Raw genomic sequence first — 27437 nt, forward strand, 5'->3', positions numbered from 1 at the left:
AGCCACAGTTCCCACTGTGTCCCCGGCCTCTCTATTCTCCTGCCATCAGGACAAAAGAGAATACGCTCACCCTTAATGGGACTACTGGCTAATGTGGGAGAAGGCTTGCCTGCGTCAGTCACCACAGCTTCTGATCACAGAGGCTGCTCACTCAGGCTGCATGGAGCAGGCAGTGTGGACCAAACCAGTTCGGTGTAAGAGCCTTACTTAGTACACTATAAAGCACCATAAAAATGCAGCTCCAAGGAACCAACTTTAACACAGTTTCTATAGGTCTTCCGTACAGTAACATTCCATCCCCTTCCATCTCAGCCACCCATCTCGCACCATAACAACGTCCATGCGCAATACACAACAAACATATTTTCTTTCTTTTTTAAAAAGATTTATTTATTTATTTGAGAGAGAGAGACTCGGAGAGGGAGGGAGGATCCCAAGCAGACTCCACAGTGTGAGTGGAGTCCAACCCAGGACTCGATCTCACGACCCCCAGATCATGACCGAAACCGAAACCAAAAGAAGTCAGATGCTTAACTGACTGAGCCACCCAGCTGTCCCAATAAGAAGCCTATTTTCTTTCTTCTTTTTTTTTTTTTAAAGATTTTATTTGTTTATTTGACAGAGAGAGATCACAAGTAGACAGAGAGGCAGGCAGAAAGAGAGAGAGAGAGAGGGAAGCAGGCTCCCCGCTGAGCAGAGAGCCCGATGCGGGACTCGATCCCAGGACCCTGAGATCATGACCTGAGCCGAAGGCAGCGGCTCAACCCACTGAGCCACCCAGGCACCCCTTTTTTTTTTTTTTTTTTTAAAGATTTTATTTGTTTATTTGACAGAGAGAGATCACAAGTAGACAGAGAGGCAGGCAGAAAGAGAGAGAGAGAGAGGGAAGGAAGCCTATTTTCAAAAAGAAGCAAGAAGTTAACAGATCATCTGAAAGCAATGATCAGTTTTCCAGAACAAAACACCAGAATGTATGGTTTGACAAATTCATATGTCCTTACAGGAACAATGGAATAACATATTTAAAATCACAGCATATTTAAAGTTTAAAAATCTCACAAATGAGAACTCTATGGGGACCTACGGCTGTTATAAAGCTTGGACGATATAAACACACATCATTTATTTCTCTTGGAAGTAAAAAATGGCTCCAAAGTTTTTGAGAAAATAAGCACTGGTGGGTGTTGATTTTTTTTTTCTTTCCCAGAGTGGTTGGTTGGTGAAAAGAGTCACCAAATACCGAAAAGTGCCAGTAGCATATACTGTGGCAGAGAAGGAGCCGATATATCAGGTTAGGTGTGAATTATATCCTTCTGACAAAAACAAGCACCCTCAGTATTGAATATATGGACCCCTTCAAGTCTTAGTCCCAATCTACTTTTCTAGTCTTCCCCACTCCTCCCTCTATGCCTCAACCAGACTAAGGCCATGCCTGGGATCAAGTGGCACTTACTTGATATTGGTGAGGGTACCTGAGGGGCTCAGCTGGTTAAGCGGTTAAGCATCTGCCTTCAGTTCAGGTCATGATCCCAGGTCCTGTGATCGAGCTCCATGTGGGGCTCCCTGCTCAGCAAGGAGCCTACTTAGCCCTCCTCCACCTCATTTGTGCTGTAAATAAATAAATAAAATCTGTAAGTAAATAAATAAAACTTTTAAAAACAAACCAAAAAATAGGTATTTGTTGAAAGAAAGAAAGAAAGAAAGAAAGAAAGAAAGAAAGAAAGAAAGAAAGAAAGAAAAGAAGAGAGGGGAAAGGAAATGGTCAATGTAATCAAGTCTTAAATGGACTCGTGCTATCTCCCTCTTCTAGGCAATACTACTCTAAAGAAAAGATCTGCAATCTAAGATTTTTTTTTTAAAGATTTTATTTATTTATTTGACAGAGAGAGATCACAAGTAGACAGAGGGCAGGCAGAGAGAGAGAGAGAGGGAAGCAGGCTCCCTGCCGAGCAGAGAGCCCGATGCGGGACTCGATCCCAGGACCCTGAGATCATGACCTGAGCCGAAGGCAGCGGCTTAACCCACTGAGCCACCCAGGCGCCCCTGCAATCTAAGATTTAAGTGTCATTGAACATGACCAGAAAAAGCTTCTAACTAATGCAGAGCAGTGGTTTTCCGCCCTGGCTGGTATCAGAATCCCTCAGAGAGCTTTTGAAATATAATAATGCCAGGCCCCATCCCCAGAGCATCTGACTCCATTGAACTGGAGGCACACCCTGGTCCTGGTGCTTTACTCCCAGTGTGTGGACAGGATTGCCCATCTCTGGCCCAGGCCAGTCCCCTCAGAGTTCCAGAGAGTTGATGTCACATCTCCATGGCCAGATTCAGCGTCACTGGGTCACTCTAGCCTTTATCAGCGCTCAATCTCATGAAATTCTTCCTTTTCTCTTACCTTTCTCAGACTTCAGTTCTTCTCGTTTAACAAATAGTTATTAAGCACCTGCCATGTGCCAAGTGTCATGTGTACTCCAGTGAGCAGAACAGTCCATTTCCTCTCACCTTGACCTCAGCAGGAAGAGCCCTCAAGCCTGGACACCTTTCCCGATTGGGACCAGTCGGTCTCCACTAGTGAATTTCTCAGGACTAGGAGCCCTGCATTAGTCATCTTTGGAGCTGCAGAACCTAGCACATTGCCTGGTATGAAGGCAGATTTGATCCAAGTTGGATGAATGATTCCTAAATCCTCACACAAGTAATAAAGAAAACAGAAAAGGGTCAAGAAGATTATTTTCATTCGCCTGGACTTTCTCAATTCTACATCATAGAAATCTAGTTTACATTCTCCCAAAGAGGTTATTTACTTGCTTATAAGAGGTAAAGGCAAGTGTACAGAATCTTGGAGCTCAAATCATGTCAATAGGGCTCAATCTCTCTTGGCCGCTCCCAGCTGCCTCAGGCTGTGTCATCTTGGCGTCTTTCCTAATTCAGGGCCTCTCCACGAGACAGGCAAGATGGTCCTCCAGGAGTCCCAGGTCTGTAACCTCTGATTTTAGCAATCCAGGCACGGACTCTGAGGGCCCCAGGTGCACATTCCTGAACCAAACACTCTCTGGCTGAAACATTCCCCCAGTACTCTCTGAGTATCTATCATGTGCCAGGCCCTGTGCAAACAAGCAGGCAGGTTGTCAGCGAACAATTGTATAGATGGAGGGATGGAGAGAAGGTTGGTTGATGGATGGGTGAATGGTTGATAGATGGGTGGATGGGTAGATGACGGGTGGTGGATGGATGTCACTAGTATCGGAGCCTGAGGCTCCCTTGTTGTCCCCTGTTCTCACCCCTCCACCCCAGGCTATCCCTTCATTTTCCTAAAAGCCTCCTAGACCATGAAGCCATTATGATGATGGTCTCTCTTGGTCCTCAGGCAACAGCTGGTACTTTCCCTCCCTCCCGCCATCCAGCATCCAGCATCCAGCGTCCAGCATCCAGCTGAATCTGGAATCAATACCAGTGAACTGGGTGTGAACGGAAGGAGACTGGCTCATTATTTGCCATTGTTTACTTCTGAGTGTGTGCATTCTCACCGCTTCCCATTCTGTCTCTCCTCTTTCCTTCCCACTTCTTCCCACTGGCTCAGCCACAATACAACCAGCTCATCTGCATTTGGCCCTGGAGGACCTGCGGACTCAGGGGAGGAGGGCAGAGGCGGCGGACGGGAGCAGCACCGCGGCGGTGACAGCGCACAGCCGGGCCGCGCCGCGCCGCTGGACGCCCATGCCCGGCCCGAGCCGCCCAGGGATTGCTCATGAGGCCTCTGGCAATCGGGAGTAGGAAGAACCGCGGCGTATCCCTGGGGCTCCTGGCCCTCTTCCTGGCCGCAGCCCAGTGTCTGCAAAGTAAGCGCGGGGCGGCAGGGAGGCTCGGGGCGCAGCGGGGGCCGGCGGGGGTGGCGCTGGGGGCGGAGAAGTGGCTGTGGGGCTCAGCCCCCCGCCCCCCTGCGGGGCGCAGCGGGGAGCGGCGGAGCTCGGCTGGGCTCCGGGAGGGTGGCGGTGCGGACGGACGGGGGCGGTGGAGCAGCCGCTGGGCTCGGGGCGCAGCGGGGGACGGCGGGGTGGCGCGGGGAGTCGCGGCGAAGCTCGGGAGGGGGGGTGGCAGCGGGGAGGCTGGCGGCGCAGCGGAGGCCCGCGGGGCGGCGCGGGGGACAGCGGAGCTGGGGGGGCCGGCAGGGGGCGACCCGGAGGCTCCCAGCGCAGCGTGGCGGGGGTGGGGGGGGCGGTGCGGAGCTGCCGGCTGGTCCCTCGGGTCGCGGCCCCCCGGCCACAGGCCCTAGCCCACCTCGGGGGCCCCGGGTGTCAGGGGACGTGCTGCTTCCCCCGGGGCTGGGCGCGTCCTCTAGAGCACCGACCGCAGGCGGAGGGACCCGGCCAAGTGGAGGCTCTCCTGGCCCGGCACCCAGGGCCACCCAGGGCCACCCAGGGCCGGTCCGGCCCCGCCCGTCAAGGCGTTATCAGAGCCGGAAGCCGACGGGGATAACCGGCTCCCGGCCGGGTGGCCGTCGCCTCTGCAGTATTTTCTATTTCTTTTTCCTGGAATAACCAGACTTGCAGCTGAGGTGTCCCCGACCCCAAGGGCACACGGGGCCCCGCCCCCTACGGTGGGGATCCCTCGCCCTCCCGCAGGGTTCCCCGGTTCCCAGGACATTCTGTAGGCCTCTCCCCTTACGCAGAGGAACCCACAGCCGACCCTCTTGAAGAAAGGGGGTCTGGGGGGGTTGGGTTTGGTGTTGGGGCCTGAAGTCAGGCCGAAGGTGGTCCTCGCTACTGCGCACAGAGTGGCGGGCGTTGGGTGGCTAGGCCAGAATCTCCCTAGTTTGATGAGCCTTAATGTAACTCACAGCGGCACAAACTCCGCCGACACAAACCACAGATCCTAACACAGCTTTCTTTCTCATCTAATCATTAACATCATTGTCATTCCCGTGTTACAGATGAGTCCGCTGATTTTCAGGGTAAGGACTGCGGGGCCAGGGGAGGTGGGAGCACGGACAGTAAGAGCTGGCACTAAGCACGTGTGCGTTCACCATCCCTGGGACTCGACAAGATTTTTATCCCCGAATCCACAAGGCAACCCTCCAAGTGCTACACGATCCCTGTTTCACGAGTAAGGAAACTGAGGCACGCGGAGGTTGTTGCTTGCACAAAGTCCAAACCGGGGCAGTCTAGTACTGGACCCTTACTGTGCTCTGACCAGAGCCCCGCTTGGGAGACTCGCAGATTTCAGAAACCTAGAAGGGCTGGGATAGGACCCAGACCTCTGGCTGCCTATTGAGCTAGAAATAACCTTGTTAGTTGTTCAGGTCGGTGGGTGTGTTTGGCGTCGTAGTGGCATTTCCATTGTTTCTCAACCCTCCAAACCTCTTCCAGCCGCCATTCTTACCCAACACCTACGGATGCTGCGGACACTCGGGGACCAGCCCTTTGCCGAGCTTTCACTCATGGCACCTGTGCCTGGAGGAGGCAGGCCACTGTGGGGAAACTAGTTCACAGCCATGCCCTCAGGTGGGCCAAGGAGTGCGGAATGCAGGATGCTGTCCTTGGTGTTCAGAAACCTAGTGTTTACACATTTTGTTTTCAGTTCTATCTGCATTGACAAGCAGTGATCTTGCTCTTTCCTCTTGACTGCTACCCCTACGTCATCACAGAAATATTCTAGTTTGGGGGCTCCTGGGTGGCTCAGTGGTTAAAGCCTCTGCCTTCGGCTCAGGTCATGATCTCAGGGTCCTGGGATCGAGTCCCGCATCGGGCTCTCTGCTCAGCAGGGAACCTGCCTCTTCCTCCTCTCTCTCTCTGCCTGCCTCTTTGCCTACTTGTGATCTGTCAAATAAATTTAAAAAAAAATCTTTAAAAAAAAAAAAAGAAATATTCTAGTTTGTACTTCACCAACCCTATCTGGATGGACATTGAAATGGACATTGAAATTTTCCGCGTTTAGCCCTCACGCAGGTGAAAGCAGCCCCCTCCGGCAGAATGGCAGGTTCATTGCTAGCGAGAGGAGCGTCAGGACAGGGAAGGCTGGGGCCACCTCCAGGATGACAGGGTAGCCCCAGGCCAAACACTTCCTTTCCACAGGGATAGTGCTCAGAAAAATGCTTGGAGGAGTAAATGAAGGATTGAGGGAGGGGTAAGGACTTTCAACCAGAAAGTCATCCCGATTTTTCCATTTCTGATCTCCATGGGAGATCTGAGGAACTCCGTGCTGGTCTGGGAGGAGGCCCCAGTGAGGAGACGCCCCCTTTCTCCATTATCACCAGGACCTGAGGACGTCTCTATATTTCATTCCCTGTAAGACTTTTCCCTTTAACATTTGTGTATTTGTCTGAGAATAATTGGCATACAATGTTATAGTACCTTAAGGTGTACGCCATATTGATCTGATAATTCTATACATTACTCAGTGCTAATCACAGTAAGTGTAGTCATCATCTGTCACCAACAACATTATTTAAAAATGATTGACTGGGGGGCACCTGGGTGGCTCAGTGGGTTAAGCCTCTGCCTTCAGCTCAGGTCATGATCTCAGGGTCCTGGGATCGAGGCCCGCATCCGGCTTTCTGCTCAGCAGGGAGCCTGCTTCCTCCTCTCTCTCTGCCTGCCTCTCTGCCTGCCTCTCTGCCTACTTGTGATCTCTCTCTCTCTCTGTGTCAAATAAATAAATAAATAAAATCTTTAAAAAAAAAAAGATTGACTGGGAACTCCTGGGGGGCTCCTTCGAATAAGCGTCCAACTCTTGATTTCCGCTCAGGTCATAATTTCAGGGTCCTGAGATTGAGCTACTTGGATTGCTTCCATATCTTTGCTGTTGTAAATGATGCTGCAGTAAACATAAGCGTATATATATCTTTTCAAATTAGTATCTTTGTTTTCTTTGGGTAAATATCCAGCAGTGGAATTACTGGGTCATGTGATATTTCTATTTTTAATTTTTTTGAGGAACCGCCATATTGTTTTCCACAGTGGCTACACCAATTCACATTCCCACCAATGGTGCATGAGGGTTCCCTTTTCTCCACATTCTCACCAACACTTGTTTTTTCTTGTCTTTCCGATACTAGACATTCTGACTTGTGCAAAGTGATATCTCATGTGGTTTTGATTTGCAGTTCCCTAATGATTAGTGATGTTGAGCATCTTTCCATGTGTCTGTTGGCCATCTGAATGTCTTCTTTTTTTTTTTTTTTTTAAAGATTTTATTTATTTATTTGACAGAGAGAGATCACAAGTAGGCAGAGAGGCAGGCAGAGAGAGAGGGGGAAGCAGGCTCCCTGCTGAGCAGAGAGCCCGATGCGGGGCTCGATCCCAGGACCCTGGGATCATGACCTGAGCCAAAGGCAGAGGCTTTAACCCACTGAGCCACTCAGGCGCCCCCTGAATGTCTTCTTTGGAAAAGTGGCTATTCAGATCTGTTCAGATCTGAACACATTTCAGGCTCTTTGGTTTTTTTGGTGTTGAATTGTGTAAGTTCTTTATATATTTTGAATATTAACTCCTTATTGGTTATATCATTTGCAAATATCTTCAATAGGTTGCCTTTTTTTTTGATGGTTTCCTTTGCTGTGCAAAAGCTTTTTATTTTGGTGTAGTCCTCCTCCTTTGTTTTTTTGCTTTTGTTTCTATTGTCTGAGGAGACATATCTAGAAAAATGTTGTTAAGGCTAATGTCAAGGAGATTAGTACCTCTGTTTTCTTTTCTTTTTTTAAAAAGATTTTATTTATTCATTTGTCAGAGAGAGAGGGATCACAAGAAAGGGGAGCAGCAGGCAGAGGGAGAAGCAAGGATCCCAACCTGGGACTCCATCCCAGGGCTCTGAGATCATGACCTGAGCCGAAGGCAGATGCTTAATCGACTAAGTTACCCAGGTGTCCCCAGCCTCTATTTTCTTTGGTTTTATGGTTTCAGGTTTCACAAGTAAGTCTTTAATCCATTTCAGTTAATTTTTGTGTATGATTAAACAGGTGGTCCAGTTTTATTCTTTTGTGTATAGCTGTCCAGTTTTCCCAACACCATTTATTGAAAAGACTGTCTTCTTTCCATTGTACATTCTTGCCTCGTTTATTTTAAGTTAATTGACCATATAATCATGTATTTCTTTCTGGTCTTTGTGTTCTGTTCTACTGATCTATGTTTCTGTTTCTGTGCTAGTACCTTACTGTTTTGTAGTATATCTTGAAATCCGGGATTGTGATACCTTCCACTTTGTTCTCTCGAGTGGCTATTTGGGGTCTTTGTGGTTCCATACAAATTTTAGGAGCAGTTATTCTAGTTCCGTGAAAAATGCTCTTGGCATTTTGATACGGATTGCATTGAATCTGTAGATTGCTTTGGGTAATACGGACATTCTAATGCTATGAATTCTTCCCATGATGGTATATCTTTCCATTTGTTTGTGTAGTTCTCAATTTTTTTCATCAATGTCTCATAGTTTTCAGGGTATAGGTCTTTCAGCTCCTTGGTTAAATTTATTCGTAGGTATTTTGTTCTTGTTGGTGCTGCTACAAATGGAACTGTTTTCATAGTTTCTCTTCTGCTATTTCATTATTACTGTATAGAAATGCAACAGATTTTTGTATATTAATTTGTATTCTGCAACTTTACTGAGTTCACTTATCAGTTCAAATAGTTTTTTGGTGGAGTCTTTAGGAGTTTCTATATATAATATTATGTCATCTGCGAAGAGTGACCATTTTACTTCTTCCTTACCAGTATGAATCCCTTTAATTCTTTGTCTTGTCTGCTTGCTGTAGCTAGGATTTCCAGTACGTTGAATCAGAGCAGTGAGAGTAGACATCCTTGTCTTGTTCTTGATCTTAGAGGAAACACTTTCAGTTTTTCACCATTGAGCATGATGTAAGCTGTGGATTTTATGAATGGTCTTTATTATGTTGAGGTATGTTCCCTCTAACCCCACTTTGTTGTGGTTTTCATCATGAACAGATATCACACTTTGTCTAGTGCCTTTTCTGCATCTGTTCAGATAATCATTTGATTTTTATCCTTCCTCTTGTTATATGATGTATCACCTTGAATGACTCGCAGATATTAAACTGCTCTTGCATCCTTGGCTTAATCCCACTTGATTGTGGTGACTGACTTTTTTACCATAGGGTCGAATTCTTTTTTAGATTTTATTTATTTATTTGACAGAGCAAGAGCGCACAGGCAGGGGGAGCAGTAGAAGGAAAGGAATAAGCAGGCTCCCCACCGAGCAGGGAGCCAGACACAGGACTCGATCCCAGGTCCCCAGGACTATGACCTGAGCCAAACGAAGGCAGATGCTTAACCATCTGAGCCACCCAGGTGCCCCTGTATAGTTGAATTCTGTTTGCTAATATTTTGTTGAGGATTTTTGCATCTATGCTCATCAGAGATACTGGCCTATAGTTCTCTCTCTCTCTCTCTCTCTCCCCCTCTCTCTTTTTTCTCTTTGGTAGTGTCTTTTTTTTTTTTTTTTAAAGATTTTATGTATTTATTTGACAGACAGAGATCACAAGTAGGCAGAGAGGCAGAGAGAGAGGAAGGGAAGCAGGCTCCCTGCTGAGCAGAGAGCCTGATGCGGGACTAGATCCCAGGACCCTGAGATCATGACCTGAGCCGAAGGCAGCGGCTTAACCCACTGAGCCCCCCAGGCGCCCTTTGGTAGTGTCTTTGTCTGATTTTGGTATCAGGATAATATCTCATGGCCTCATAGAATGAATTTAGAAGTTTTCCTTCCTCTTCTATTTTTGGAAGAATTTGAAAAGAATAGGCATTAATTCTTCTTTAAATGTATCATAGAATTCACCTGTGAAGCCATCTGGTCCTGGACATTTGTTTATTGGGAGTTTTTTTATTATGGGTTTCATTTGATTACTAGTAATTGGTCAGTTCAGGTTTTCCATTTCTTCTTGATTCAGTTTTGGAAGCATGTATGTTTCTAGGACTGTATCCATTTCTTCTAGGCTGTACAGTTTGGTGGCATATACATTTTCATCATACTCTGTTATAATTCTCTGTATTTCAGTGTTGTTGGTTGTTTTTTCCCCCTCCTTCATTTCTGATTTGATTAATAGAGTCCTCTCTCTTTTTTTTCTTGATGAGTCTGGTTGATCAATTTTATCTTTTCAAAGAACCAGCTCTTGGTTTCATTAATTTTTTTTCTACTATTATTTCAGTCTTCTTCATTTATTTCTGCTGTAATCTTTATTATTTTCCTTCTTTCCACCAGCTTTGGGTTTGTTCTTCTTTTTCTGACTCCTTTATGTGTATGGTTAAATTGTTTACTTGAGATTTTTGTTTCTTGAGGTAGACCTGTTGCCATAAACTTCCTCTTGGAACCGCTTTTCTCTGTCCCAAAGATTTTGGACAGTGGTATTTTCATTTGCATTTGTCTCCGTGGATTTTTTTTCCCCCATTCCTTTTTTATTTCTTCTTTGAGTTCTTTAGTAGCATGTTGTTCAGCCTCCAGGCATTTGTGTTTTTCCGGTGTTTTTCTTGTAATTGATTCCTAGTTTCATATGGTTGTGGAAAAGATGCTTGATATAACTTCAGTCTTCTCAAATTTACTGAGACTTGTTTTGTGGCATACTATGTGATCTGTCCTGGAGAATGTTCCATGTGCCCTTGAAAGAATATGCAGTCTGTTGTTTTGGGGATGGAATGTTCTTTCTATACATATTCGTTAGTCTGTCCGGTCTAATGTGTTGTTCAAAGCCACTATTTCCTAGTTGATTTTCTGTCTGGATGCTCTGTCCATTGATTTATGTGGTGTGTTAAAGTCCCCTACTATCCCTGTATTATGTTAATGTCTTCCTTTGTGTCTCTTAATAGTTGCTTTATGTATTTGGGAACTCTATGTTGGGTGCATTGATATTTACAATTGTTCTATCCTCTTGTTGGATTGATAGCTTTAGCATTGTATAGTGTCCTTTTATCTCTTGCTACAGTCTTCATTTTAAAGCTTATTAATGTCTGATAGAAGTATTGCTATCCTAGCTCCCCCCCCCCCCCGCCCCGCTCCATTTGAATGGTTTTTGGTTTTGTTTTTTTTTGTTTTGTTTTGTTTTTTAGAAAGAGATTGTGTGAGCCAGCATGGTGGAGGGAAATCTTTTGTATGACTTTTTAACTGATTAATCTACTGCTTTGCCATATGTTTGCTTTTACTCATGAAATTTTTTCCCTTTCACAATTTTTTTACTTCTAGCGATGGCCTTTTCTTTCCACTCAAAGAATTCCCTTTAATATTTCTTGTAAGATTGGTTTAGTGGTGATGAACTCCTTTAACTTTTCTTTTTCTAGGAAACTCTCTCCTTCTATTCTGAATGATTACTTTGCCAGGTAGGGTATCTTTGGTTGTAAGTTTTTCCCTTTTAGCACTTTGAACATATCATGCCACTCTCTCTGGCCTGCAAAATTTCTGCTGAGAAATCAGCTGATAGCTATATGGAGTTACCCTTGTATGTAACTGTTTTCTTTTTTCTTGCTGCTTTTTTTTTTTTTTTACTTTTGTTCCCCCTTATTTTATTTTATTTTTTTATAATTTTATTTATTTTTTTATAAACATATAATGTATTATTAGACCCAGGGGTACAGGTCTGTGAATCGCCAGGTTTACACACTTCACAGCACTCACCATAGCACATACCCTCCCCAATGTCCATAACCCCACCACCCTCTCCTTACCCCCTTCCCCTAGCCCCTCTCAGTTTGTTTTGTGACATTAAGAGTCTCTTACGGTTTGTATCCCTCCTGATCCCATCTTGTTTCATTTATTCTTTTCCTACCCCCCAACCCCCCCACATTGCATCTCCACTTCCTCATATCAGGAGGATCATATGATAGTTGTCTTTCTCTGATTGACTTATTTCGCTAAGCATAATACCCTCTAGTTCCATCCACATGGTCACAAATGACAAGATTTCATTTCTTTTGATGGCTGCATAGTATTCCATTTATATATATACCACATCTTCTTTATCCATTCATCTGTTGATGGACATCTAGATTCTTTCCATAGTTTGGCTATTGTGGACATTGCTGCTATAAACTTTCTGGTGTTTCTTGCTGCTTTTAAAATTAAAAGTTCAATTACTTTTTTGTCATTTTAAGATTTTATTTATTTACTTCAGAAAGAGAGAGAGCATGTGTGTGTGTCCCTCCCCCCCTGAGGGACAGAAGGAGAGGAGGAGGGAAAGAATCCTAAGCAGACTCCACAGAGTGCAGAGCCCTACACAGGACTTGGTTCTACAACCCTGGGACCATGACCTGAGCCAAAACCAAAAGTTGGACGCTCAACTGACTGAACCATCTAGGCACCCCTACTTTGGGTCATTTTTTTTTTTTTTAAAGATTTTATTTATCTATTTGACAGAGAGATCACAAGCAGGCAGAGAGGCAGGCAGAGAGAGAGGAGGAAGCAGGCTCCCCACAGAGCAGAGAGCCCGACGCAGGGCTCGATCCCAGGACTCCGAGATCATGACCCGAGCCGAAGGCAGCGGCCCAACCCACTGAGCCACCCAGGCGCCCCACTTTGGGTCATTTTAATTATTATGTGTCTCAGTGTGAACCTCTGGGAATTAGTCTTATTAGGGGCTCTCTTTGCTTCCTGGATCAGGATGTCTGTGTCCTTCCCCAGATTAGCTGTTACTTCTTCAAATAAGTCTTCTGCACTCTTGTCCCTCTCTTCTCCTTCTGGGATCCCTATAATGCAAATGTTATTACACTTGATGATTTCACAGAGTTCCTTAAACCTGTTCTCATTTATTATTATTTTTCTTCTTTTTTGCTGTTTAGCTTGGTTGCTTTTCATTGCCCTGTCTGCTGTAGGACTTTCTTTTTTATTTATTTATTTTTTTAAGATTTTATGTATTTAGTTGACAGAGAGAGAGAGTGAGACAGCACAAACAGGGGGAGCAGCAGCCAGAGAGAGAGGCAGACTCCGCTGGGCCGGGATCCTAAAGAGGGCTTGATCCCAGGATCCTGGGATCATGACCTGAGCCAAAGGCAGACACTTAACTGACTGATTCATTCAGGCGTCCCCGCTGCAGGACTTTTTAAAAAAATATATTTTAAATTGTCTAAAGTCAGTATGCATCAGTATCTGGTCAATAGCTTTGCTATAATCTCTGTTGGCCCGGACTGAATTCAGGCCTTTCCTGAGAGGATGTGTGTTGCTTCTGTCCATAGCCAGAGGCAGCTTATCTGGGGAGTAGGAAGGACTTCTTGTAGGAGGTGAGGCTGAGTCTTGAAATAGGAGTACGTGTATACAATAGGGCAAGATGGAGAAGAGAATTCTAGGTATACAGCAGGCACTCAGAAAATAGGTATACTGTTCCTTCTGGGGCCTGACGGGGTCTAGACATGCTAAACAACAACAACAACAACAAAAAAAAAAAACAGAAGAGGAAGTGGGCTTCTGCCTTAGCCAGCATCTACCAGGATCTTGCCAGAAACCCCGCTCCACAATCCTGGCGATACTAAGCCTCCTGGTCCAGTGCATTCAGAACCCTGGTCTGCCCGCAACTGCGTTTTCCCTGGAAAATGGGTTTGTGGCAGGAATGTATTTACTTATCAAGAAAAAATGAGGGTAGGAGAGAGGCTAGACTGGCAAGTGCAGAGTTGGAAAATAATTTTCTCCTGTCACTGGTTTGCTGGGCGGGGGATGAATCAGTCAGCCTGTGGGCATAGGGGAATGACACAGTGGACCGTAAGGGGAGCACAGGACGTTCCTCCTTCACATGTGGTGCAGGAAGCACGTTGGCCTTTCCCTGTGCTGAGGTGCACCCTGGCGGAGCTCAGGCCTGTGCCATGCTGACCCCACAGGAGACATCCCCGGGAATCCCTAGTCGGCAGAAGAGGAAGAGTCTGGGTCCCGGTCCCAGTGCTGGCTGTAAACCCTGGATGCAGACAAGTCACCTTCCTCCTCCGAGTGCTCATGGCAAGGAGGGTGGGCTGGCTTGGTGCTTCTCTACCAGGGTTGCACATTAGAAGCATCTGGGGAGCTTGTGAGAAGTAAGGACGCTCACAACCTACTCTAGAGAGTGAAGTGGGTGTCTCCAAGGGCAGGACCCCATACTGCTTTGTTTTGATTTTAAGTTCCTTGGGTGAGTCTAATGCGTGACAAGGCTGTGCCCCTGGACTAGGCTATTTCTGGGTCCCTTCCCTTAGTCTTGTCCTAGGGAAAGAGCCTGTTACGAAGTGTGCGTAGTTTCTTCCACCTTCTGTCCTCAGGAGGCCCACCATTGTGGAACTGAGTCTCACTGACATCTTTTTTTCTTTCAAGATTTATTCATTTACTTTTTAGAGAGAGAGAGAGCATGAGCAGGACAGGAAAGGGAGGAGGAGTGAGAATCTTGAGCTGACTCTGCACTGAGCATGGAGCCTGATGTGGGACTTGATCTCATGACCCTGAGATCATGACCTGAGCAGACATCCAGAGTCTGTCAGTTAAGGGACTGCACCACCCAGGCACCTGTCACTTATGTCTTATTCATGGTTTTATCCTGACAAACCTATAGATATTTCTCACTTGGCTTAGGGTAGGAGACAAGGCTGCTTTGCTGGGGAGTTATGATTGCTCAGGAAACAGTTCCTGAAGGGCGCCTGGATGGCTCAGTCAGTTAAGCGATGCCATTGGCTCTGGTCATGATCCCAGGGTCCTGGGATGGAGCCCCACAGCAGGTTCCTTGCTCGGCAGGAAGCCTGCTTCTCTTGTAAGGGCCTATTTAGCCAGAGCAGCCCCACCTCAGTTGAACAGCCATTTTGTTGTTTATGCAGTAAAACTTAAACTGACCCTGCCCCCCTAGGGGAACTTACTTAAAAGCAAGTCTGGGAAACCAGTCCCAGGTAACAAAGCCCAAATACAAGGGTGGGTCAGGTCAGGTATCGATAACAGCCCGAATGCAGGGATGAGTCGGGTCAGGTGGAGACATCCAATCAGTAAAGCGCACATACTGTCTCCCTAGCTACCAAGGAGTGTGGGCCCCGCCTTTTGGGCGCCAATTCTCACCAAGATGATAGGCTAGTTCTAATGTCTACTATGGGGTGAATTGTAATTCAATTGGTCACTTATGTGTGACTTAGCATGACTGTGCAGCTTTCTCTGTGTGTTACAATCTCATTCGCCACCTGTGTGTGGCCAGGCCCAACCACATGGCCTTTGCTCTATAAAAGTTAGTCTGTGAGGCAGGGAGGGGTCGTGCTCTCTGTGAGAGGTGTGGCTCTGGCCAGTCGGTTTGATTCTCGATGCTTGGTGCGAAATAAAGCTTTGCTTGACCTTCACTTTGTTATCAGTCTCGCTCCTTTAATCACGGACCCATTATTGGGGGACCCAACATTGGGAACCCAGGGGTCTCTCTCCCAGTCCCTTTGTTTGTGTTCCCTCTTTCTCGCTGTCTCTCTCTCTCTGTCAAATAAATAAATAAAATCTTTAAGAAAAAAAAAAATAGCTCCTGAGTACCTACTGTGTGAGATGCCCTGTGCCCACAGCCAAGGATATTCCGCTGTAGGGGATGACATGGCCCAGGGGCAAAGTCAGATTCCAGACTGATGATTCGATGTTAGAGGCCCTGGAGGCACAGAGGAAGAGATTTACTTCTATTGGTTGGTGTTGGGAAGAGTTCTAGAAGTTGAACAGTAAGCCTGGGAGGCCGAGTAGGAGGTTGCCAAGGAAGGAGAAAGTTCTGAGCAACGGGAAATCACAAACACAGACACACCTTTGCCATCTCTTCTCCCTTTGTGCCAGTAGCAGGGGGATTGTTCTTTAGTTAAACTTGGTTAAATTTAATTAAATTTCTTCTTATTTCATCTTATAAGTTCCTTAGCAGGTAAAAGAATGGAGCTTGGGAAGACTTTGGATCTTAGGTGGAAGGTGCTGGAGTAGTTCCTCTGATAGACCCTTACCCTGGTGATAGAGACTCAGGAGGGAGGTGTGGGTCCCTTGGCACCAAGCATGACTAGGAGACCTACGTGAGGCTCCCCTGATGATTTCCCCTTCTGCACCTGTATCAGATAGATCCCTGCCTCAGGCTCCGCGGGGGAATGGATCGCAGACCCGCTCTTTCTTGTTGCCATCAATCACACCTACCACGCCCAGGATTTCAGGGGTTGTGGAACCAGAGCTTACTCCTCCAGGTCAAGGGGACTGTGACAGCCCCAGCCTGAACGAGTTGTCCACCCATCCTATCACACCCTGGGAGAGCTCACCTGCTCCTTCCAGCAGGGAGATGGGCATCATTCCTCTAATGTGAATCCACAGCAGGCTGGGAACTGTGCCCCTGGAGCACCCGGGGGGGACCTCAAGGGAGCACACACCTGAGACAGGCAGGAGCGGTCTCCCCACTGAGATAGAGGAGACAGAGTCCCAGAGTGGGCATTGGTCTGGTGAACTGGAATTGGGTGGTGCAGAGTCTTGGGATGGGGATGGAAAAGTGAGTTGAGAGCAGAGCCAGGAGAGACACGGCCAGGTGTGTGGTCTAGAAAGATCACTTAGAATAGCCTCCAGCAGACTGAAGAGCAGAAAAGCCAGTCTGTCCTGAGTTTTTCTGATTGTTAGTCACAGTCACAAGACAACACCGTGTGTGGCCGTGTATTGAGCTCATGCTTTGCGGTAAGTACTGCAGAAGCAACTTTCTGTTCACCTGCGTCATCCTGCAAACAGGTGCAATTCGCGCCCATTTTACAAGTAAAAACTGAGGCTCGGGGTGGTTGAAGAACTCGCCTAGAGATATTCATTCCATTAGGTGCTTACGAAAAGCCCACAGGGCCAGGCACTGACCTGGGCCCCCAACAGTGAACAAGGCAGACCCACCCCTGGGTTCAGAGCTCACAGCTGATCTAGAAGGATAAGCCATTCATCAAGAGGAATTACAAGGGACTGGGGTAAGTGTGTTGGTAGGAACAAATGTTATGGGAACACAAGGCTGGGAACCTAAGATTAGGGAAGGCTTCCTGGAAGAAGTGATGTTTAAACTAAAATCTTCAGGATGAAGAGGAATTGGCCCTTTAGTCTCTCTGAAGGAGCAACTTCATACCCTAACCGCGGTACCCCGTCAGGAGTGTGCCTGATTCCTGTGATTGCTCTGTACCCCTCTGCCAGGGGCCTTTAGTCATCCTAGAAATTCCCGAAGAACTGTTGGGATGTCACCGCATCTTGTCTCTTCCTTAGTCCTCTGTGCCACACACATTACCTGCAGAGGTGCCTGAGAACCCCACTTTCCAGTTCCCCAGGCTGGGCACTGGTCCAGGCCCGACCATGAGTCATACAGCCCGTGGCTATTCAGAAGAGTTCAGCGTCCCAGCAAGGGCTGCTCTTGCTTCTGGTATGAAGATTCCAGGAGGAACTCCACCAGGAGGAGTTTCAGGTCATCCAGCCTCTTAGCACACTTCCACAAGGAAATCACAGATTTACAAATGCCCATTCCAGTCTATACCTGCTATGTGATTTGGGGCTGGAAGAACCAGGCTCCTCCACCAACACGCCAGCTCCCCGTCTCAAATATATGGCTTCAATCCCTGGTCCAATTCCAGCTTCTGCTTACACACCCCTGGGGATGGGGAGCTCACTACCTCAGTGAGCAGCTCCATGGCTCTTCAAAGAATTTTCATTAATTTTAGCTGCTATTTATTGAGTGATCACCAAGTGTTAGAAACTGTGCTAAGCTCCCCACCTGTATTGTCTCACTGAAACCTCATTCTGCTGCAGGAGGTGAGCACAGCACTATTACAATATATTTATTTCATAAGTACAGTAACAGAGGGTGACAGAAACTAAGGAATTTACCCCCAGGTCAGACTGTTACTGGCAGACCTAAATTTTGACCCCAGAGTCCATGAATGCATCCATTTTACCCACACAGCCTCAATTCTGTTTATCAGAACCTGCCTCCATTGAATCTTTACCAGCCGATTGTCATTCTGGCAATGACCAGTGGGCCCACGTCTTCCTTCTCCAGGATGAGAAGTTTGACAACAGAGGCAGGTCCCCTGCGTGGCATAAGTGGTGTATGCGGGGTTCAGAAGGAGAGGAGGGGCTGGGCTACGGGGATATTGGGAGCATCCTCAGTGCCCCCTGTGCCCAAAGGGCTTGCAGAATCATAACTGCCAAAGTTCTAGCCGCGTGGTCCTGGGACCAGCAGCAGTGTCACCTAGAAACTTGTTAGAAATGCCAACTCTGAGGCCTCACCCCTAACCTACTGAAGGAGAAATGGGAGGGGCCCAGCCACTTCATTTTCACAAGCCCTTTAGGGACTCTGATGCCCTCACATGTCGAGTACAACCACATTATAGCTCTGGAGGATGCGGAGGGCAGTGGAATTCCTCCCTAACCCTAAAGCATTGCTAGAAATTATAAAGTTTGAGGGATGCCAGAAAAATTCTTTCCCCCCTCATAGCTCACTGCAAGGGCTGACGCAGGTGCCTCAAACGTTCCGCTCCCACGTGGCAGCCCGTCTTTGCTTTGACTTGAGGCTTTGTCAGTGCCCCCTGTGAAGGCCTGGGAGCTCTGGCTGCTAACCCCTTAGCGTGGATTCACTCAGTCGTTACCAGTCTTGGCTGCACAGTGGAGACTTTTAAGAACCACAGGGGGCTCGAATCCTTCTCCCACACCGCCCCCAAAGATTCTGAATTCAGTAGTCTGGGGTAGGAATTTTTTTTTTTTTAAGATTTTCTTTACTTATTTGAGAGAGAGAGGGCACACAAAGAAGGGGAACTGCGGGCAGAGGTTGAGGGAGAAGCGGGCTCCCTGCTGAGCAGGGAGCCTGACCCAGGGCTCCATCCCAGGACCCTGAGATCATGACCTGAGCCAGACACAGATGCTTAACCTACTGAGCCACCCAGGCGACCCCGGGATGGGATACTCAAAAGCTTCCCCCAGGTGATCTAATGTTCAGTTGAGGATGTCAGGGTTCCATCAGGACCTTCAGCTGTGGTGGAATGAGTAGATGAGATTCGGTGGCCGATCTTGGTGCAGTCTGCTGCGGCCAGGAGCCCGGCGGAAAGGCCCTCTCTGGGGGCGAGTTGGGGGGGCTCTGAGAGTGCCTGCAGCACCTCAAGGACCAAATTAACAATGGCCTTCCACACAGAGTGAGTGACCCAAGCTGGTGCCCTATAAATGTTACTCCCTTCACTTCCCTGGCCACGTGCTTGTAGAATGAAAGGAGAGTGGACTGAATTCACCGGGCTTGGAATCCGGGCTTTGTCTGGGTGAGAAATCAGGAAGGGAGGTCCTTCTGTGACCTTTGGAATTGTTCCTGGGTGTCAAGTTCTCACACCCACATGGTTTGGGGTTTGTTTGTTTTTAATTGGATCATTGACAACTGAATGGTGATGGTCCCTAATTATAAATGAGGAACTGGTGGGTCAGAGAGGGAAAGGGCTGTGCAGAGCGACGGAGCCCAGGTATGGTGCCATCCATACGGCACCCAGCTCTCTTGGTTACGTGGCGTATGAGGGCTCTGGGCTCCCCCACCCCACACCCTGCCCTCCTCTGCCACCCTCTGCTCCCACCGGCAGCTGTGCTCTTCCCAGCATCTGAGGAAAAGCCAGAGCTACCGTCTTAGAAAGTCGGAGACGCTTCCACGGTGTGGACCGAGAAGGAGCCAGGAGGGGACGCCAGGATACCTGGTGAGTCTGGGGGCCCAGAAAGCACAAGTGTGTTTCAAGCAGGAGAGGTGGGCCGCAGTGCCCAGCTAAGCGTGAAGAGGAATTTGGAGGTCTAAAGAGAGTAGAGGGAACTGGTCAGAGTAATCACGGAAGAGGGAGTCAGTTTACATGAAAAAAGCCATTGTGAGATTGGCAGTAGGGAGGGCCATCTTGAATGTGATACTCTGAACGTTCTGGAAACTGGGCTTTGTTGTGGGAGTGTCTGCTGTGGGACGGTCTCCCACGGTGTTGACTGCTCAGGTTTGAGCAGAGAGGAAGTAGAGCGTTGTTGACCCAGGTCTGTGCAGATATGAAAACACAGAGGACAATGGTGTCTAAGGAACTAGCCAGAGTGCTTGGAACACCACGGGCTTTGGAAGCCAGGCTGACTGCGGAGGGGAGTGAGGATTACGAATTGGGAGAGTGGCAGGAGTCAGAGAGGAAGGATTGATGAGCCCAGTGGGAGCAGTTGACCAGTAAACAGAAATGAGAGAGGGCTGTGGTCAGAGTGGCTGTTTCCTCTGGAGGCTGAGGAGAATGTTCTGGTAGGCAAGGATGCTGGATGGGGCATCCAGGGGGCTGTTGGAGGTACTTACAAAGATGCCATACCCCTCACCCCAGTAGAGTTGCTAACATGTGTGAAAACTGAAGAAGAAAGGTTGGGGTGGGGGCGTCTGGGTGGCTTAGTCTGTTAAGTGGCTGCCTTCGGGGCTCAAGTCATGATCTCAGAGTCCTGGGATCAAGCCCCATGTCAGTTGGCAAGGAGTGTGCTTCTCCCTTTTCCTTTCCCTCTGTGATCTCTCTCCTCGCTAATAAATCTTAAAAAAAAAAAAAAAAAAAAAAGACTGGGGGACTTCTCATGTTAAAAAGAGAGGGTAGAGTCCCTTCAAGAGAACAGGATTTTGTTTTGCAAGGTGGTGAGCAGTAATCCTCTAAACCAGTGCTGTCCAATAGAACTAGAATGCAAGGCCATTTAACAAGTAGAAAGAAACAAGTGTAATTTAATGATATGTTTTTAGCCCAGTATACCCAAGATATTATTTCAAAATGTAGTCAATGTAAAAAAAAAAAAATTGCATTCTGTTTGACATACTAAGTACGGTCTCTGAAATCCAGTGTGCATTTTACACTTGAAGTACATCTCAGGGCGCCTGGGTGGCTCAGTTGGTTAAGCTACTGCTTTCAGCTCAGGTCATGATCCTGGAGTTCCAGGATTGAGTCCTGCATCAGGCTCCCTGCTCAGCAGAGGGTCTGCTTCTCCCTCTGACCTTCCCCTTCTCATGTACTCTCTCATACGCTCTCTCAAAAAACAAAACAAAACAAACCGGAAATACACATCTCCGTGTGCACTAGCAAATTCCAGCTGTGCGGTAACATGTGGATGGAGGTGCCTGGGTGGCTGAGTCAGTTAAACTTCTGCCTTCAGCTCAGGTCATGATCTCAGGGTCCTGGGATCAAGTCCTGCATCGGGCTCTCTGCTGGGCAGGGACCTGCTTCTCCTTTCCCTGTGCTGCTCCCCCTGCTTGTGCACACACACACACACACTCTCTCTCAAATAAATATCTTAAAAAAAAAAAAAAAAAAATATGGCTAGCAGCTTCCATTCTGGCAAGCCCAGGTAAGGGGGACTGTTGCTTCCAGTGACTTGGGTCTTGCAAATCTCCACCGGCACTGAATCTTGTGCTATTTGGGGAAACCTAAAAGATGGGTAAATCTCCACCTCTAAACTCGGTATTTTACTTTATTAGAGGCAGCTGTGGGGCACTGAAAGCACCTTGCGTTCCAGCCTGAGCTCTGATTTTCTACTTGGCAAGACCTTGGCCTCGTGTTATGCCTCCGGGCCCCGTGTCCTCGTCCTGAAGTAATGATCAGATAAGTGAAGCAAAAAGCGTAGTTTTTTTTTCTTTTTATTGTATTACGTTAGTCACCATAAAATGTTAGTTTTTGATGCAGTGTTCCAGGATTCATTGTTTCTGCACCACACCCAGTGCTCCATGCAGTATGTGCCCTCCTTAATACCCTACCACCAGGCTCACCCATCCCCCCACTCCCCTCCCCTCTTAAGAGGAAAAAAAAAAAAAGCAAAAAAAAACAAAAAGCGTAGTTCTTGAACTCAAGTCTCTGGCTGGCCTCCCAGAGGGAGACAGCTTGTTAAGCACTTTGCTAATAGTGCACAGGTGAATGACTAACGCTTTCAAGTGCGAAACACCTGCGGCTCAGACCCAGTCTTGGCATGCATTTTACTTATTTTTAGGATTGCGCCTTTTTTTTTTTTTTTTAAAGATTTTATTTACTTATTTGAGGGAGAATTAGCGCATGAGAGAGGAGAAGGTCAGAGGGAAAAGCAGACTCCCCAAGGAGCTGGGAGCCCGATGTGGGACTCGATCCTGGAAGTCCGGGATCATGACCTGAGCTGAAGGCAGTTGCTCAACCAACTGAGCCACCCAGGTGCCCAGAGCCTTTTTTTTTTTTAAAGTCATTCCCAAACTTGCTAAAATGGTCCCAACTGTTCAGAAGGATATAAAGTGAAATGTAATGCTTTTTTCCCCCCACACATCCCATCCTTCCACGAAGACCACCACAGCCCTTGTGTTTAGGGAATCGTCCTGGAGATTTTCTGTGCATATACAGATGAGTGTGCGTGCGTGTGTGTGTGTACATACATATCATTAAACAGAAGTATCTTCTATGTACCGTTCTGCCTTGTGCTTTTTCATGATTTTTGAGATAATCTCTTATCCGTGCATATAAGTATAGTGTATTTTTTTAAATGCCTCTGTAGTATTAGAATGTGAATATTGATCATTTGTTTCACCAGGCTTGATACAGTAAGAAATACTTATTTTGTCTCCTCTGCCTGATTTCTGACGCAGAGTCCCTACAATCCTAGTAATTTCCTGGGTGATAGGAGTGCTGGGAGCCTCTCCTGTTAGAATATTTGGCCTTACTCCCTGGTTCCTGATGTAAAAACCTCCTAAGACCCTTGGAATCTCCAGAGTGCTAAATCTGATTTTTTTTGTTTGCTAACAAGGTGGCTTTTGGAAGAGGAAGGCTGGTTGGTGGAGGAACTAACTGTGGGATGAGAGGGTTGGAACTTTCAGCCCTAACCTCCCTCCCCACCTTCAGCCTCTGGGGATGGGAGAGAGGCTAGAGACTGAGTCAGTCACCAACAGCCAGTGCTGTCATCACTTCTTCCCACGTAAGGAACCTCCCCCAAACCTGAATTGGGGAGGCTCTGAGAGCTCTGGATTAGTGAACACAGCAAGGCTCAGAGGGAGCCCAGAGAGAGCACGAGGCTCCGCACCCAGTCCCACATACCAGCTGTGCATCTCTTCGACATCACTGCTCCTGAGCTGTGTCCTTTATATTAAAGATTTTATTTATTTCAGAGAGAGGGCAAGCACGTCCATGTTCAAGTATAGGGGATGGGGCAGAGGGAGAAGCAGGCTCCCCGCTGAGCAGGGAACCCGACGCCCCAGCTGTGTCCTTTATAATGAACGGGTAATAGTGAGTAAAGTGCTTCCTAAATTCCCTGAGCCATTCTAGCAAATTATTGAATGTGCAGAGGGGGTGGTGGAAACCTGTGATTTATAGCCAGTTTATGGGGGGGGGGCATGGACTTGTGGTCAGTGTCCAAAGCAGGGGCATCTTGTAGACAGACCCTTAACCTGTGGCGTGTGTGCTAACTCCAGGTAGCCAGTGTCCAACGTGTCATGAGTAGCCTAAGAACCCGTTTTCCTTTACTGGTCCCTTACCAGTGAGCATGTAGGATGTCTCCTGTCTTTCTCTGCTACAATCGACCACACTGTGCTTCAGTGATCAAATCTACATCTGTGTGCCCTTATTGTTTGTGGGATCAGTTCATAAAAGTGGAGTTTCTGGATCAAGAGGTAATTTTTCTAGATTCTACCGTATTGCCCTCAAAGAAGGTTACGCCCATCTACAATTCGCACAGTCATGTTTGAATGTGACTTCTGCATACTTCTGACAACAACGTTATCAGACTTCCATCTTTCCCAGCGGATAGTGGCCCAGTCGTTCAACTTTCCCAGCCCGGGTTTTGTTAGGCTGTGATAGTGGCCCAGAACACCTCATTCTGATCAGGCGGTTACCGACCGAAATGATGGCTAGCGCTATTTTGCAGTGATAAATAGATCTCTTTTCTGGTTGGGGGACGACGACAGGAACCTGAATAAGGGGCGCAGCCTGCCAGCCTCTGCCTCAACCTGCCCCTCTGTCCATGTTGTTTGGGTTTGGGTGACATCTGGGTGACTCCCCAAGGAGTTGCCAGGAGCTCTGTTGAGGACGAGCTAAGCTTTGGTCCCAGAGTCATGGGGCGCTGACGGGGGAATTACTACCTGAGCTAACAGGAGGGATAGAAACCCTGTAAACTGTGTGCAGAAGTCCGTCTTCCATACTTCATTGCATCTAAACCCAAAAGCTCCAACACGGGGGCTTTTACACGGAGCTACTTGCAATAATCCAGGTTTGCTTGTTTCAAGAAGGACAGCGGTTAGACAGCGATGTGGATGTTCTTGTTGCAGCTTAAAGCTGCTGTTTCTCCTCTGAGCTTTTTGACCCTCAACAGATCAGGGGCTAGGAAGGGGGTCTTGCCAGCACCTCTGTAAGCTCCACCCAGAACCCCCCTCCCCAATCCGTGATCTCTCCAAAGGGGCAGCAGTTGGACAGGGAGAGTATGCGTGTCTTTATTTGTTCTTTCGTGCCGGGCTATTGTGAGTGCCCACAAAGTCCCAGGCACTGTGCTGGGCTCTTCGGCTGAGCTGGCTGATGGGAAAGGAGTTCCAGGGCAGACCTACTCTGCACACATGCCCTTTCTCATGCTCCCCCGCCACACATCCACACCCCCCACCCCAGCCCCAGCCATCCCAGCGCAGGGTCTCCAGCTGCCCCTCCACTGTTTGGCCTCCAGTCATGGGTTCTCAGGAAGGTGATAGGACCGGCACAGGTGGTGGGCTCCAGGCAGTGCAAGCATGTGCACAAAGAATAAATCTGGGGCGCCTGGGTGGCTCAGTGTGTTAAGCCTCTGCCTTCGGCTCAGGTCATGATCTTGGGGTCCTGGGATTGAGCCCCGCATCGGGCTTTCTGCTAGACAGGGAGCCTGCTTCTCCCTCTCTCTCTGGCTGCCTCTGCCTACTTGTGATCTCTGTCAAATAAATAAAATCTTTAAATAAATAAAGTCTTAAAAAAAAAAAAAAAGAAAAAGAAAAACTCTGCCGCCAGATGCCCCTTCCAGAAGCCAGGTTCAGCTGCTGCTGAGCCTCTGTCATCTGGAGGATTCAACTCCCACACAGTCTTCAGCCTGTCACAGATCCCTCTGGCTATAACCTCCCTTCTTACTCAGCAGGTCTGGGCGCAGAGGGTCCCGTCCTACTGCCCAGGGTGGGCTCACAGTTCTCCCAGCCCAGTGTGCACCTCCTCTCTTTCCCACGCTTTGAAAATCGTACTCTGCATGCCTCCGTTGCAGCAAGTGTCCTCTTCCCTCCCCTTCCTGAGCCTTCCTGGCTCATTAGCGGGACAGCAAAAAAGTACACAGGGTTTCATTCTCGGCTCTGCCACTTACCCTGACCTGGGGCACATTCCCTAACCCCGGGGAACTTGAGTTTGCTCCTCTGTAAAATGGGGATATTAATACTCTTCCCCAGGCCAGCACCCCTGAGAGCCAGTGCCCTGGGGTGGAGCACGGGATGACAGGTGGGGGCAGCATTCAGTGACTGGAGGGGTGTGGTGGGGTTGCTGATGGTAGAAATGAGCTAGGGGATGAGCCCAACGGGTCAGGGAGGGGTAGCTTTGGTCCTCCCCCTGCCCTACCTCTACACCCCACCCCTGGCTGCCTCAGAAATCCGCTCTTGTATCCCTTCGAGTTTTCTCTTTCCTCTTTGACATTTCTCCGAGGCTCCGGGTGACCAGCTGTCCTGGTTTGCTTTCAGCACTGAAACTCCCCAATCCTGGAAAAACTCTCAGAGCTTGGCACACCTGGAGGGTTGGTACCCTCAGACCCATGGCACAGACCTGAGCCGAGGAAGGCAAGCGTGGGGGCCTATGTGCTGTGCCCTGCTGGGCCTCACACGTGTCCTGTCCCCTCAGCCTCTCAGCCTTCCTCCGGAGGCTTTCTCACCCTCCGTTCTGGAATGTGAAGGTACTTCTCCACGTCTCACAGTGAGGAGACCCCGGGTGGAACCACGCAGATCCTGCTCACCCCAGTTGTCCCGATGAAGGTGTCCCCTCCGTGATCGCGGAAACCCAGAGGCCACGTCAGCCACCTGTCTGTCTCACCATTAGCTGATGCACTTGTTCATTGAAACTGTGGTCTGAATAGTATGGACTTGCCTTGCGACTTCAGGAAGTCTATCCATCTTAAGTCATCAATTTTTTTTAAAGCTGCCAAATACAACCTCCCTAATCTGTGTGTCTGAAAAGGCATAAGGAGCTGTTCGTTCCTAGAATTCTATTTCTGCCCATTTCCATTTGTTTGCATGCTCCATTCCAGCCGAATTTACTGCTGTCACGTTCCCTCTGGGTGGTTATGAGTGGGGCTCCCCAGCGCCAGGAAGTCAGGCTTTCAGGAAGCCCCTGGGTTCGTGCTCCAGTGACTTCCCTGCTAAAATCTTTAGTTCTCTGACTCCTTCCTTAAAGGAGGCATCTGCAACTATCCAGGAAATGGGTAGAATTGAGGACTTCTCTGCTTGTCACACAGAATGCAAGTGAAGAGGTAAAGCGAGGTCAACCCTGAAACTTTCTTTAAACCACCAGATTGCTTGGTCTAATCAGCAGAACCTTAAAAAGTAAAAAAATACACTTCTTAAAATATATTTTATTTCTTATTTCAATAAATACCTGAAATCCGGAAGCATGTAAATGTGTAATTTGGAAAATAAATTCTGTGGCCATCCAATCTCTGAGGCAATCCCTTCCATTTTTCTATAGTTAACATGTACATATTTATACAAATATAAATAATCATATGCTGCTCTGTAAACTTATTTTTTAACTTAGTACCACATTGTAGGTATTCTTCCTTGTCTATACAGAACTGCTGTTGCTTAGTGGATGCTGGCATCCATTTTACAAGTAAAATCTCATTGAACCAACCCCCTTGAATAGAACCTTTGAGCCAGGTCCGAGTACTGGTGTAGCTATTAGCGTTCTCTAGCTTGTTCTGAATGATTTCAGCATGAGGTGCCTAGGTGGTTACTCATTAATTCAGCTTCTTAAACAGGTGACAAGCAGTTTGCCTTTAAGTTCTTGGAACTGTTAATTTTCCATCTTAGCTATAGACCATTTATTACTAATTATATGTGGCAGATAGATAGAAGAAAGAACTCTTTGTTCCAAAAACCTAGTTAAATGCCTGGTTAGTCTGATTAGTAGGAAGGTCTTGTTTATTTGTTTTATTTGTTTTCTTAAGATTTATTTATTTGAGAGAGTGCGGAGCAAAGAGAGAGGGAGACAAGCTTACTCGCCACGGAGCAGGGAGCTCACTGTGAGCCTCAGTCTCAGAACCCTGAGATCACGACCTGAGCTGGAACCAAGAGTCCCACGCTTACTGATTGACCCACCCATGCCTCCCTGATTAGGGGGAGGTTCTTACAGTCAAGAGAAAATAAAGAAACCAACCATCTGGTTGGCCCATTTCCAGGTGTATCAGCACCTCAGACACTTGGGCTTGTTATTTTTATTTGCTTTTCAGTTTAGTACCTAAAAGGCTTAAAATGAAGGCCTCTAAGCGTATTGAAAGGGCTGGTAGTATCCTAGGGAACTGATCTTCAATAACCTTGACCAACATGTTTCACACAGACTATACAGGAA

At 47.7% G+C, this 27437-nt stretch overlaps 1 protein-coding gene across 4 annotated transcripts in view; it reads left to right on the forward strand.

Annotated features, from left to right (window-relative positions):
- The first annotated feature begins 3659 nt into the window (after positions 1–3659).
- VSTM5 (V-set and transmembrane domain containing 5) overlaps positions 3660–27437 on the forward strand; it is a 44014-nt gene continuing 20236 nt past the window's right edge. For all 4 annotated transcript variants that reach the window (XR_007121213.1, XR_007121214.1, XR_007121215.1 and 1 more), the window contains exon 1: positions 3660–3836. Coding sequence is in view for 1 of the 4 variants with exons in the window: in XM_047693979.1 (XP_047549935.1) it covers positions 3746–3836 (91 nt within the window). In the remaining 3 variants the exon portion in view is untranslated. The remainder of the gene's footprint in view (positions 3837–27437) is intronic.

Source organism: Lutra lutra, chromosome 10 (genome assembly GCF_902655055.1).
Source record: "Lutra lutra chromosome 10, mLutLut1.2, whole genome shotgun sequence".
In the NCBI taxonomy this organism is placed as follows: Eukaryota; Metazoa; Chordata; class Mammalia; order Carnivora; family Mustelidae; genus Lutra; species Lutra lutra.